This window comes from Echinops telfairi, unplaced genomic scaffold, assembly GCF_000313985.2.
Source record: "Echinops telfairi isolate 266 unplaced genomic scaffold, ASM31398v2 ScPeMD7_7424;HRSCAF=8462, whole genome shotgun sequence".
In the NCBI taxonomy this organism is placed as follows: domain Eukaryota; kingdom Metazoa; phylum Chordata; class Mammalia; order Afrosoricida; family Tenrecidae; genus Echinops; species Echinops telfairi.
The window spans coordinates 74,351,307-74,364,766 of record NW_022111324.1 but is presented as its reverse complement, the minus strand read 5'-3'; the positions used below and the strand labels follow the sequence as shown (position 1 = coordinate 74,364,766).

The 13,460-nt window shown below is 38.2% G+C and overlaps 1 protein-coding gene across 1 annotated transcript in view; it reads right to left on the bottom strand.

The window, feature by feature from the left end:
* The window catches only part of DNAH14 (dynein axonemal heavy chain 14), a 387,990-nt gene that overhangs the window by 278,795 nt on the left and 95,735 nt on the right, over positions 1 to 13,460 (bottom strand). Inside the window, exons 16-20 of the mRNA XM_030887822.2 lie at positions 12,642 to 13,011; positions 9,953 to 10,143; positions 5,315 to 5,560; positions 2,951 to 3,072; positions 2,296 to 2,467 (exon numbers count right to left, since the gene is read on the bottom strand). Of these exons, the coding sequence (XP_030743682.1) occupies positions 2,296 to 2,467; positions 2,951 to 3,072; positions 5,315 to 5,560; positions 9,953 to 10,143; positions 12,642 to 13,011 (1,101 nt within the window). The remainder of the gene's footprint in view (positions 1 to 2,295; positions 2,468 to 2,950; positions 3,073 to 5,314; positions 5,561 to 9,952; positions 10,144 to 12,641; positions 13,012 to 13,460) is intronic.

The window sequence follows — 13,460 nt, the reverse complement described above, 5'->3', positions numbered from 1 at the left end:
CAGTGGGGTAGTTAAAACACCTGACTCGGACGGTGTGGTAGTAAAAACACATGGCTGAAGAGCCTTTTTTTTCCCCCTTCCCCTAAATGGTCTTATTATCCTTGTCAAAAATCAATGGACCATAGATCTGTAGGATTATTTCTGGATTCTCAATTCTACTCCATTGGCCTATGTGTTTTTCATCCTATCAATACCAAGCTGCTTTGATTACTGTAGCTCCATAGTATGTTTTGAGATCAGGAAGTATCAGTTTTCCTAGCTTCCTAGTTTATTCTTCAAAATTGATGATGGCCTCTTGGCTTCATATAAAATTAATGATTGACTTTTCCATTTTCTGTCAAGAATACTGTTGGAATTTTTATCAGAATTGCATTGAATCTACATATCAATTCATTCTTTATTTCCCAACAGTTTTATTGGCATATGAGTCATGTATCATACAATTGAATAGTTCAATCACATCAAGAAGATTGGATATTTGTCACCACCATCGGTTTTAGAATGTTTTCTTCATTCTTGGATTCACAGCTATTAGTTCCTCATTTCCTCCAACCTTCTCTGCCACACCCCCAAGGAGCCATTAATTGAATTACTGTCTCTATAGATTACCCATCTTGGATTTCAATATAGGAAAACAGTAAAAAACAAACAACTGAACAACAACAACCACTAACAACAATAATAAAGTAAAAGAGATAAAAAACACTTCAAAAGAAAGCTGAAGACATTAAGAACTAGAACAAGTGTAAATGGATCATAAGGGAGATCAAATGACAGGGTGCTAAATTTAAACTGAACTGCATCGGCAACAATCCACTTTCCAATTCCTTCTGCATGTTAGCAAGGCTCTTCACATCCTGGTCCATGGTCACAAGAGATTCACCAGGGGCTTAAGCCACATGTATTTCCATTTCTAGTATTATTATTTTAAGTGGAGAGAGTTTTAAAAAGGGTCAGAAGGGAGATCAATTGATAAGATATTCTATTTTGACCTATGTTTGCCATAATCTACTTTGCAATGCTCTCTGTCTGATGGAAGGGCTGTTCCCATCCCTCAACTATGCCTGGAGAAGGTTCACCAGAAGCTTAATACAGGTGTGGACTCTCCAAATCGATTTTGGGCTTCCACTGTCATCCAGAGCCTTCTGAAAACCAGGTGTTCACGATTTAAGCTCTGATACCATTCCTTCCTTCAGCTGTGGATTGCATTATTTACAATCCTTGGATCACACAGGCGGGTGTGCTTCTTCCACGTGGACTTAGTTGATACCTCACTTAGATAAGGAAGTCTAACAAGAATAGATGCATTTGAATTGTGGGGCTGGAGAAGAAAATGGAAAGTACAGTTGTTGGATGAAATGTTCTATATAAACTTATTCGGTCAAATTGGTTTATCCATCATACCACAATAGCTACCGGATTGTGATATTTCTTTACCTTTTTGTTTCCTTTGATCGATTTTGGGTTTTATAGTAGTGGAGAATATCCTTCTAGTCCCAGTGCATAGCAGCAGTGCCTGATATATAGTATATACTCCATTCATTGTTAAATGGAAGGCTTGTGGTTTGTGAATACCCTCAGTGATGCTTAACAGATATGCTAGTAATAATTGGAAGGCCTATTCCAATGATAGCCCCCCAAACTAGCTATGAACCAGAATCTGTCTAGGTGACCCCTTTATAACTGCCCCCGAATATGGATTTGCAATGAAGAAGGCCTTTCTGAACAGAGAACTTTCTACAGGCTATAGCAATTATAGACAAATATTCCAGGGGGGCATCATCACTAATACTATGCATTCACCAAGGAAAAATAATGAATTCCTGAAGAAAAATAAGACTGTATGCCACAAATCTTTTATGTTAAAATCTGGTGTTTAATGATATGTATTGTAGCTAAAATTTTATAAAATAAATAATCAAATAATAAATTTCAGCCTTTTTCTGAATTTATCAGCTCAACAATATTGATAATGCTAATTAAAAAAGAGTAAGTGCTTTTGCTCACTGCATTATTTCATTTAGAAAAAACTTTCAAAATAGGTACTACCATTATTTCCAATTTCAAAATAAGGAAAACTAGTTAGATACTTTGTATAAGGTCATTTAGATGGTTCCATTCACTGTTTGTCCCTTTGAAAGTAAATTCAGTAGGAGTATAGATGATGACAATTTGAAATAATGTTGTCAGCTACAGTAAAAAAGACAACCCATGTTTCAATTAGTTTCTGCAGTCAGCTACATTACATTTTGTAAAATGAAATAATTCTCCATGTTAGGATTGTTGTAATTTTACCTCCAGACTCTTTTTGATGTTTTCAAGATACATATTACATTTTTTCAGAATTTTAAGAATTCCTGCAGAGGTCGTTATTTGCAAAGCTTCCAGTTTGTTTTGTATTTTTGACATGACATCTTTCCATATAGAAATCACCTTTGAGAAAAGTTTTGCTTCTGATGGAAGTTGCCTTTAGAAATAAAATTAGAGATAATTTTATTTAGAGGGGGCACTATAATACAAATGTATATTCAACTTGCATTTTCAACAAAACTTTTATGTTAAATAATCTTTATTATTATACTTATACATGTTAGAACGTTTTTGATGTTATATTTTTATGCTAAATCATTAGGACATTTTTGAATGCCTATTATGTACAGGCGTTTTACATAGTACAAAAGACAAGCATAATTAGATATACATACAGAATCTTATACAAGGTGCCAGGAAATGATGCAATATAATAAAGTTTTTAAAGATCTTATGTAGTTTATACAAGGTATAAGATTGTTGCGTACAAGTTTTACAAATTATAAAATAAGTAGAAAGTGCTTTGCCTGTGCTTATAAGTAAGATAGTTTTAGAGTTTTCATTGAGGAAATGAATCCTCAAGGATTACAGAAATCAAGTGATCCACTGTGCATTTTAACCTGCATATACTTTTTTTTACCTTTGTATTTCTAAAGAATAAAAGATTGGTTCAAGATAAAGCCAATTCCTTTGACACGTCATCCATTCCTCAAGAGTATTAGAGAAGTGAGTCAAGTTGTCATCCCATGTTTCCACCAGATCCTATAATTATAAACACACATATGCAAACTCTAAATCTACTGATCTGTAAGTCACATAATAGAACTAGAACAAAAGTGATCAGCCGTCACTGGCACACAGAAAGTAACAGATGGAAGGTCACATCGATGCATAGAAGTTTGACTCGTTTTTGGATCATTTTAAAGTGCCTTGCCCATCTCATTTTCTCTTATTTATTATAAAATACACAAATCTCTTTAGAACATGTTTGAGCTATTTACATGTATTTCTAGAAATTAGGGTGACTGTCTCCCACTCAAGACTTATTTCCCACCTCCTATCAGAGGAAGCGTACCAGAGTTTGGGGTGCATGTTCATTGATTCTCTTTAAGCGCTGTGTGTGTGTGTGTACACAATCTCTAATATTCTGCATAAAGGAACCACATCATAGTGTTTTTTAGAAAGGTACAAGTCGGTATTTAAAGGTTTTCCTCATTTTCTTATGGATTTACAAAATTTCATTATGGATATGATTTTTCCCAAGTAAAATATATGCACCGCTGTGATTTCACTTAATATGGCCCGTATGGTCACAGTCTTTGTGACTCCTAGCTGGCACAGGTGCGTTGTCAGCTGGCCTGACCCGGAGCGGCCATTTTGAACTTCTGCAAGCTGGTTTAAATAGAGTCATCAACCTAATAATCGGATCCACTCACCCGGGACCAAAGAAGTACCCAGACGGCAGCTAGTGACCAGAAAGGTGCAGCCCTACCTTGTTCCCCACTGGGTCCCAGTGACCAGAAGCATGGCCGGTCCCCACTCACCCACCTGAGAGCCAGTGATAACCCCCCTGCAGAGCCCCTGTTCCATCTGAGATAGAAGGTACATTCTCATGCATATCCTGGTTTCATGGGCTCTCCACCCCCTCAGACAAGTGGAAGGCACCGTGGTGGATGGAAGCATGGCTCCCACGCACTCCTGAGTGGGCAGAACCCCCCTCCAGGCCCCAATGCTCTGACTCCAATCACCATCTGAGTTTGTCTAACTCCTCATTAAATGAGAAAGAAATGATCTCTACCAAATGATGGCATCAAAAGTGGCTATCCATTTGTAACAAAGTTAAACAGGACCTGCGTCTCATACTCTATACAAAGACCAACTCAAGATGGACCAAAGATCTCAATATCCACACAAAACTACAGAGATCAACTTGATAAAATAGGGGCAAAACTAGTAAATGGTGTAAGTACACTATCAAACATAGCTGAGTACACACACACACAGAAGAATACAAACTGGATCATTGAAAAACTAAGTGCAATTAAGCGCATCAAAACATTTCATCCAAAGAGTAAAAAGAGAACCCACAGATTGGGGAAAAAACGTTGTCAGTTAAACATCAGACAAGGGGCTAATCTAAAAAAGTATATAGAAAAACAGCAATATCTCACGAAGAAAAAGACAAATGACTCAGTATTAAAAAGGTCAGAGGACATTGAAGACACTTCACTACAGAAGACATTTAGGTTGTCAACCAGCATAAGAATAAATGCTTGCACTTATTAGTCATTAGAGAGATGCATATCAAAAAATATTGAAATATCATCTCACTCTGGCATTAATAGCAAAATGCAAAAAAAACCCCACAGAAAACAACAGTGCTGTTGAGGGCGTGGAGAGACTGGAACCTTGACAGCTGGGCTGTCAGATGGTGCAACCACTGTGGAAAGCAACGTGGTGCTTCCCAGTGGAATCCTATTCTTCGCTAAAAAGCAATGACAAAACTATGAAACACGTCATGGCCTGGATGGTCCTGGAGACCATTATGCTGAGTGAAATGAGCTAGTTACAAAAGGACAAATATTATATGAGACCACGGATATAAGGGGAAAAGGCCAAGATAAAGACTTGCAAGAGTGCCAGGCTGGGGGAGGAGTAAGTGAGGGAAGATAGAGCAACGGGCAGGCTTTTGATGGGTGTTAACGTGGATGACATGGAAGACAATAATCCACAAGAGGGAGAAGAAATCAAAGCTAAAAAGATCTACCTTGACATACATTATCAGTGATAGGATAATATTCATATGTCTTTAAGAAAAACCAGCATTGGCGCTGATGGTAAATTACATGGGTTATAGAGTTATATGGACCTAAATATTTCTTGTCCACCCATATGAAACTTTCTATTTTTTCATAAAAGTTCGTATTTTTCAAAAAAATATTGTAAATACTCAAACTATTAAATACTAGACGCTAAAATATTTCCCCTTTCCCATACTATTTACCTTAATGGGCCCAAGATAGGAAGATCCTTTAAGTGTTGCAAGTATGACTTGAGACTCTTCTAACTGAGCTAATATGTCATCGATAGAAGAAATTATTGGGATAGGACCAGACTCTGTATGATGAAGAATCAAATTTAAAGGGGTGCTATTCCAAAGATCGATCAACTTAAACAGCGTTTTTTCAAGAGCAGCTTCATTAGTTGCAGCATTTGATATTTCGTTTATTTCATCTTCATACTGTAACATCTAAAATAAACAATTATTCTTGAACATTCGGAGAAGCAAATAATTTCTGATACATTTTACTCAAAAGATTTAAAAGCATACTTGGAAGGACTGAAGCAGTAGAAGCATTGAAAATCTGATTCCATTTAGGTTTACATCCTAACTAAAAGCCTGATCTTTCATGCCAACCCCTTCAGTGAAAAGTTCAAGCTACATTTAGTTCCTTTGGGTCTTGCTAATGTAGGGAATAGTTAACAATGCCTTCCATGTATGTGCAGATGGCATTAAGTATGTCCTTTAGCTTTCTTTTCTGTGCAGTAATAACAACACACTTTGCTGTGTTATTTCCTATAACACTTGAAATATAATCATCTAGAGATTGCAACTCTAACGGACCCAGCCTGCCATTGTCGTTGATGGTAGTGCATTGAGTTGATTCCTACCCATAAGGACTCTGCACGGCAGAAGGACACGCTGCCCAGTCCAGCGCCATCCTCACAATTGTTCCTCTGCTTGAGCCCATGGCTGCAGCCACTGTGTCCGTCCATCTCCTGGAGGGTCTTCCTCTTTTTTGTTGCCCCTCTACTTTCCCAAGTATGACGGCTTTCTCCAGGGACCGGTCTCTCCTGAGAGCATGTCTAAAGTATGTAAGATGAAGTATCCTTGCCTCTTAAGGTGCACTAAGGCTGTCTGGCTTCTAAGACAAATCTGTCTTCCACAGTTTTAAATATGAATACACACGTCAGTGTTGCTTTTGCTTGTTAAAATATCTCAGTTGCGATTCCATCAGTTTCCAGAACCTTATTTTTCACCCGTCTTCGCTGCAGCTTGAACTTCCTTCCTTTAGTGCCATTGGTTTATGTCAGTCAAGTATTTTTCTATTATTATTGTGCTTTTTAACAGTTTTATTGGTACTTCATCCACATATCATACAATTCAATAGTTCAATTATATCAAGAAGAGGTATGCAATCATTACCACAATCAAGTTAAGAACATTTTCATCTTCCTCATACTCATGGTTCTTTTTAATTGTGGCAAAAATATACACAACTAAACATTTTACAATTCCACAGCTTTTACATGTAAAAATTCAGTGCTATTGATTATACTCTTCATGTTGTACAAATATTATTGAGATCCTTTTCCAAAAGATTCCACCACCATTAACAGAAACTCAGTGCCCACTAAGCAAAAACTCTTCCTTCTTCACCCATGGGAACCCTAGGTCGTTCGGTGGGTTGTTTTTTTTTTAGTAGTTTTCTTGTTATAATATTCACTTCTATAGTTACATCATACACATCATACACTTCTATAGTTAAATTGATGTTTAAAAGAGTTGTATATACACCATCACAATCAGTTCTAGTGCTCCCTCCCCCTTTGCACATTTATTTACTCCCCAGCTCCCCTCACTCTCCCCTCCCCGCCGGCCCCCGCCCCTGTCTCTGCTATTATCTCTGTGGTTCCACTCCTTCTGTGCTTCATGAACTGGGAAACCTGACAGCAACAATGAAAACAACAAAAACACATCAGAAAGAAGAAAGTAAAAATATAAAGGTAAAAATAAAGAGGAAGAAAAACAAAGGACCACCCTCAATATCTAAAAAGCCAGAGAAGACATTTTCTGTCATCGAACAAGCAAGAAATATTTGAGACTAGGGCAAATTCAAGTTGGGCCAAGAGAGAGGTCAACTGACCGAGTATCAGTATAACATGGCACGATCCCTAATAATCAAGTTTGCAATAATCGCTCTCTGATACTAAAGCTGCCCCTTGCCTGTGGCCATGTTAAAAGAACTGTCTGTTCTTGGACTGGGGCTAGAATTAAGCGGTGACCCAGAATCCATGTGTTTTTCCAGGGGTTATGAACTAACTACTCTGGTTTACTTTAATGGTCATATATATTGTGATAAAAACAATTACAGCAACAAAACAAAAACAAAGAAACAAAAAAGGAAAAACATTGTCAATCATCACCCTGGGGTATAAGATGATGGCTTTGATAACATGAATAATTTATGCAGTGACAGAATGTGAGGTACTGTTGATTGGAGGAGTGTATGTGAGTATAGCCTAATGGAAACTGCAGTCCATGAACTGTTGCTTTGGACACACTGGTTTCTTAACTACTTGAGCCTTGTTCATATAGAGCATGGAGCATGATGCTAGTGGACAATTTCCTGTATTACATCTTACAGGGGCAGATCCTTAGTAATGCAAGGGGAGAATTGAGGTACTGAATATGAGTATATGGTGGTTCTGGGTCCCCTTTCATTGGACATCCCCTAAGTCAGCACCCTACCCAAGGTCCAACGACCCCCATTTCCACAGTCTCAGGATGGCCATCCTTTGAAGGCGATTTCAGTCCTCAGTCCCAGGGTACAAATAGTTTTGTGTAAGGTCCAGTTTGTCCAGTTGGGCTTCCACATCGAGACCTTCTGGTGTGGCCCTGGCCTTGGGGGATGCCATGTTCCCTGTAAGGCCAGTGTCTAAGGTCTTGGTAGTGCTTAGTCCATGGAACAGTTCACTGAGGTTTGGGTAGAAACATGTTTGAAGTGTCTACTTGGGATCTTAGACCCAGGTTTATTCTCCCGTTAGGGTCCCTACAATTATTGTTTGGTATCCCTTCCCAATGTGAGGTAGCTCCTCCCCCATTTACTCACCCTAGTCACTAACAAGCCATACTGTTTTCTGTAGAGGCTACATGGTCTGCAGTCCCACCAGTAACGTAGGTGCATCCCAATCTCTCCACATCCTCACCATCATTTATTTTCTGCTTTTTTTTTCTCTCTCCATTAGTGTCAATGTAAGGTGGTACAGGCCATTTTGAAGTAGGGTCCAGTTTGTTCAGTTGAGCTTCCAATGTGAGATTTCTCCTCCTCATTTACCCACCACACCTTGCCAGAAATACTAGTGCCTTTGATGAAACGTAGATGCTCCTTTCCCCCACCTGGACTTTCCAGTAAGCTTCTCCTCTCATTCCTGTGGATGGTCTGTGGATTTGTCACAGCCTTGTCTCGATGCTGTACAGCATCAAGTGGACAGACTTCTCCCTTTCCCCCCTTTTTGAAGGAGTGACCCTAGCAATGTGAGTTCCCCTCTTTCAAAGTGGTTCTTATGAAAGTCAAGTCTTTGGGGGTACATTGTGCATTTCTTCTGTCTTCATTTGATGGTTTCTGTATCATTGAATTTTTTGCCTATGAATTTCTTCAGTTTTGTTAATTGACAATCGAGGTTTCTTTTCAGTTCTTTAGCTTGAGAAATTCTGAGCATGTTCTTCCCATGTGGTTTTCTAAGTCTTTTTACCTTTCATTATAATACTCTGCATTTTTTCTCAAGTTATCTGTTGAAATACTCACTTATTTTCTTTCATTATTTCTTCCGTTTGCTGTAGCTACTCTACACTCAAGAGCAAGTTTCAGGGTCTCTTTTTGACATACATTTTGCCTTTTCTTTCCTTTCTTCATAATTATGTATTAATTTCTTGATGGATGAGTATGATGGCCTAGGTATTATCCCACAACTCTTCTGGTCTTTGGTCCTAAGTGTTCAGTGCATCAAGTCTATTTTTAAGATGGTCTCTAAATTTAGGTGGTGTATATTTTGGGTCATGCTTTGGCTTCTTGAAGCGAACTGTATTTTATTCGGCTTCCACTTGAATTTGTTTACAGAGTAGAATTTGTTTTCAGAGTAGAAGTGCACCTGTGGGATTCTGAGACTATAAATCTTTAGTAGAAAGCCTCGATCGTTTCCAAAGATCAGCTGGTGGTTTTGAACTGCTGGCTTTGCAGTTAGCAGCACAACCCGTAACCCACTACACTACCAAGGCTCCTAATTACTACATTAGACACTGTCAGTTGTGAAACTAGAAAAAAATGTCATTATATGCAAGGCATGAAGGTGGAAAATACTTTAATCATGCAAATTATGGAGGAAGAAAAATCTAAGTTTACATCAGCACTTACCTAGAAAATAAAATAATTGTTACTTATGGATTTTTAATATCAAATCATTGGCAGGATCTTCCTAACATACTCAATATGTTTTCATTTTACTTAAAATGGAATATAGTGCCTTGTGTGATTTACTCCTATAAAATGTATTCTTGATAAGCAACATTCTTAAATAGCAATATGCTAATTTCATAATAACACATTTATTTCATTTGTCACACATGTAACCCATTATTATTGTTTCTTAATCACAAAGACAATAATCACATATTAGTTAACCTGATTATCTCTAATTAAACACAATTTCATATCATCTATAATCTACTAATATGAATCTATTTTCCCAGAAACCTCATACCCTTTGCTCTTTCTAACTGCTATTTCCTGTAGATTTACTTGTCCATTTAAAACCAGCTCCTTTGGTATTTCAATCTATTTTTAAAGCTTCTTTGATTTACCTTGAGTGATAGAAGATTCTCTACTGAGCAGTTTTTATCGAGGGAAATGGACTTTCCAATAATCTCATGGAGAGCCTCCCAGTGCCTGGGCTTGAGACAGGGGCTTCCCAGAGCTATGATGATAGGCAGCTCTTGTTTAAAATCTGTCACCATTTGCTTAAAATGTGTTACCATATCGTTTTTAGGTAAGCCTATAAATGACAGATAAATCAGTAAGCTTACAATAACCATATTCTTTAAAAAAGACAAGAAAATAAACTTTAGATCTTTAAATATGCAGCTGTATGCATGATTTATCAGATATTAGTCTGCATTAAAATCTAAGTAGTCTCAAGTTATGAACATCCAATTTCTGGGCAACTCCTTCTTGCCCAGAAATTGGATGTTCATAACTTGAGACTACTTTGAACAGTACTTTGAACCTGTTCCGATTTGTCCTGCCATAGTTGTGAAGCAATACAGGAACAGACATGAAACACTACAATCTGGGTCATTTGTCACCATAACCAGAACAGAAAACAATTATAGGTGGAAGTCCTGGAATGAGAGACTCAGAAGAGATAAAGTGTGCCCTTTCAGTAGCATGTTGCTCAGATTAGCTCATTGACAGACTGTGAAGAGCCATGCACATTCAAAGCAGCCATTTTTGAGTTGGGCACTGCCATCTTTGAGCAGGACAGACAGAATTGCTTTGGCTCAAACTCCGTTTTATGTTTATGTAAACTTGTCTTCACCAGGAAACAAGTGAATTGATCTCTCCTGGCAACAAATCACCTTCACTTGCTACCCAAGCAGCTATTAAATCATGGACAATTCTTTGAGCCTTTCTTGCACTAAAACCAAAAACCTAGCTGAACTTACTGCCATACAGTAGATCTCAACTCATAGCAACCCTTTACAACGGAGCGGAATTACGCCTCAGGATTTCTGAGACTGTAAATCTTTCCAAGTGCAGACAGCTGCATCTGAACCACCAGCCTCTCTGTTAGCAGCCATTTGTGTTGCCAAGGTGCCTTTCCTTGCACTAATGTAAGGCTAAATAAGAGCCATATGAGCCTGTGCTGACTGATCCACATACTCTTAATTACCCAATTAGGAACAGATTTCATTCATAACGCAGGGACTATCTATAGTACTCATATGAACTAATAACCTTTGTTAACATCACCCTAATATAAGAATTAACTCTAGATTAAATAAAAGAGATATGGTTCTCAAGAGCGATAATTAAAACCCAACATCATCAGACCCAAGTTATCATGTAAAATCCGATACCAGGGATGGTTAGCTACCCCAGTGTTCTCCCAATTACATAGATATAATAGACATACAGACACAAATATCTTCTGAAGACTGTCATAGGCTTGGGACTTTACAATTTTGCTAAGTCCAGTAGAAAACTAAGGAAAGAAATATACCATCACTATCATTTCAGAAAAAAAGATATCTTAAGACCCAAACTGTAGAAATTAAGCCATCGACCAGCATTGCTCTATCATCTGGTATTGGAAAACCACTGAGATGTAGGACTCAAAGTCTATGCAGTTATCAGTTGAGCACTTATGAACTCTTTATTCAACTTATCAAGGTAAAGGGGAGGAGGCAGAGACATCTATTTGTATCATTTGCAAATCTGTGTTGAATAGCAACATTTTTTCAAGCACCTGCTTTAATAGGAAAAGTGAATAACTTTGGCTTTTGCCACACTAGACTTTGGCAAGCAGTAAGATTTTATGGTAAAAGAAAATGATGGATGAAAGAAGACATTGTCCCCATGCTAGTTCCCATTTGTTTTTCTGATCCATGTGTATAACAAAATGGTGAGTGCAAATGCATAGAGTGATTATTATGTTTACATGATGAAAATAGAGGCCGTGTTGCCAGTTTTTTCCTTTTCTGAACGTTTTGTGATCTTGTTATGGTTTTTGTGTAATTAAAAAACAAGCAACATAAAATAGTGTTTCTGACTTTTCTGGGAAAGATAAGCCTAGCTTGAGACAGAGCTGAGAGAGGAGAGTCCCAAAAGAAAAGCCATTCATTGGCCAAGTGAAGCAAAGTGTTCCTTCGGGAAATGCTGTGAGGTAACAGAATTCTTTCAAAGGAATAGCATCTTTGCATCAGTAATTCGTTTCATGTTTAATAGCTAGCCTAAGGGAAACCTCTCAGAATGAATTTTTAGTTGCTTCCCCAATTGCTCACAGGGCACTGTAATTAGGATTTGGGTCTAGATTCTTCAGCGGGGCTCACACCATAAGAAGAGCCAGAAGTAGGGTGAAGTGTGTGGGAAATGACTTTCAGACCACAGGTTACCTAACTTATTTGGCCTATTGTACTCTTTTCAGAAAAAAAAAATTATTCTAATGCATATACCAGGATAAAGTGTTGGTATCTGCTTTTGAACACCCCCCCTCCCCGCCCCCCCGCCCGGATCATTCCAGTTCTATATTGCCTACTGTGGGAAACACTTTTTAGAGGATAGAGGATATAAAAATTGTTCTTTTTAAAAAGGATTTTACAAAAATTTGATCACTTTATTGCCTCAGCAAGTACTCCTACCTACACTCGTTCAGTGTAGCTCTAGGTCCACAGGAACAGATGGAGACACAAGGCCAAGAACAACGATTTTGCGGGCCCGGAACCCCATTTTGTGTATAATCCTAGAGGGGAAAACTTGAGAAAATTCTTTTACCTTTTTCTAGTACTGAGATGATCTGCATCCATTTTGAAACATTCCTCTGTACTGACTCTATATCAATCTGTTGAAGAGGACTTTTTCTCCATTCTCGAAAGAGTTTTCCCCATTCCTCTTGTGAATCCCACAATAATTTTCTCAACATTAAGTCACATTCAATCTCCGAGATATCTGAGAGCACAGCCTGGGCGGTCTCCTCCATACTAATGGAGTGCACAGTGCAGTGGGCATCATCTAGATAATCCTGGTAAGTTGCATAGGCTTTAGCTTTGCTGGACAAAGTTGCAGCTTCTTCTGTGAAAGTGTGGATCATCTCCACTGCTGTTGACATGCGGGTACTGTTACATAACAGAACAGGACTTCTTATCTAAAAACACCAAAACCAAACAGTAAAGCATTATGCGAGCTCAAAATGGCCAGAACCAAGACACATTTTAATGACCCACTTCATGTCGATTATGACTTACAGCAACCCCACAGGGCAGAGTAGAACTGCGCCATGGATCTGGAGGTTGTAAGTCTTTACACATCTCTCTACTGTGGAACAGCTGGTGGGTTCACAGTGCCAACCTTTTGGCTAGCAGTCCAATGCTTAACCCACTGTGCCACCACACCAGGCTTCCCCATTTTCCTGACAGTTAAAGCATTTACGTTTATAATCTAGGATTTAACAGACATTGTTTGTAATTGTCAACAAGAGAAAGTTATCCTTAATTAAGGATAAATTAAGTTATCCTTAAGTTATCCATAATGTATTAGTCTGGGTACTTTGGAGAAACAAATCCACAGTGATTCATGTATAAGAGAGAGTTTTAT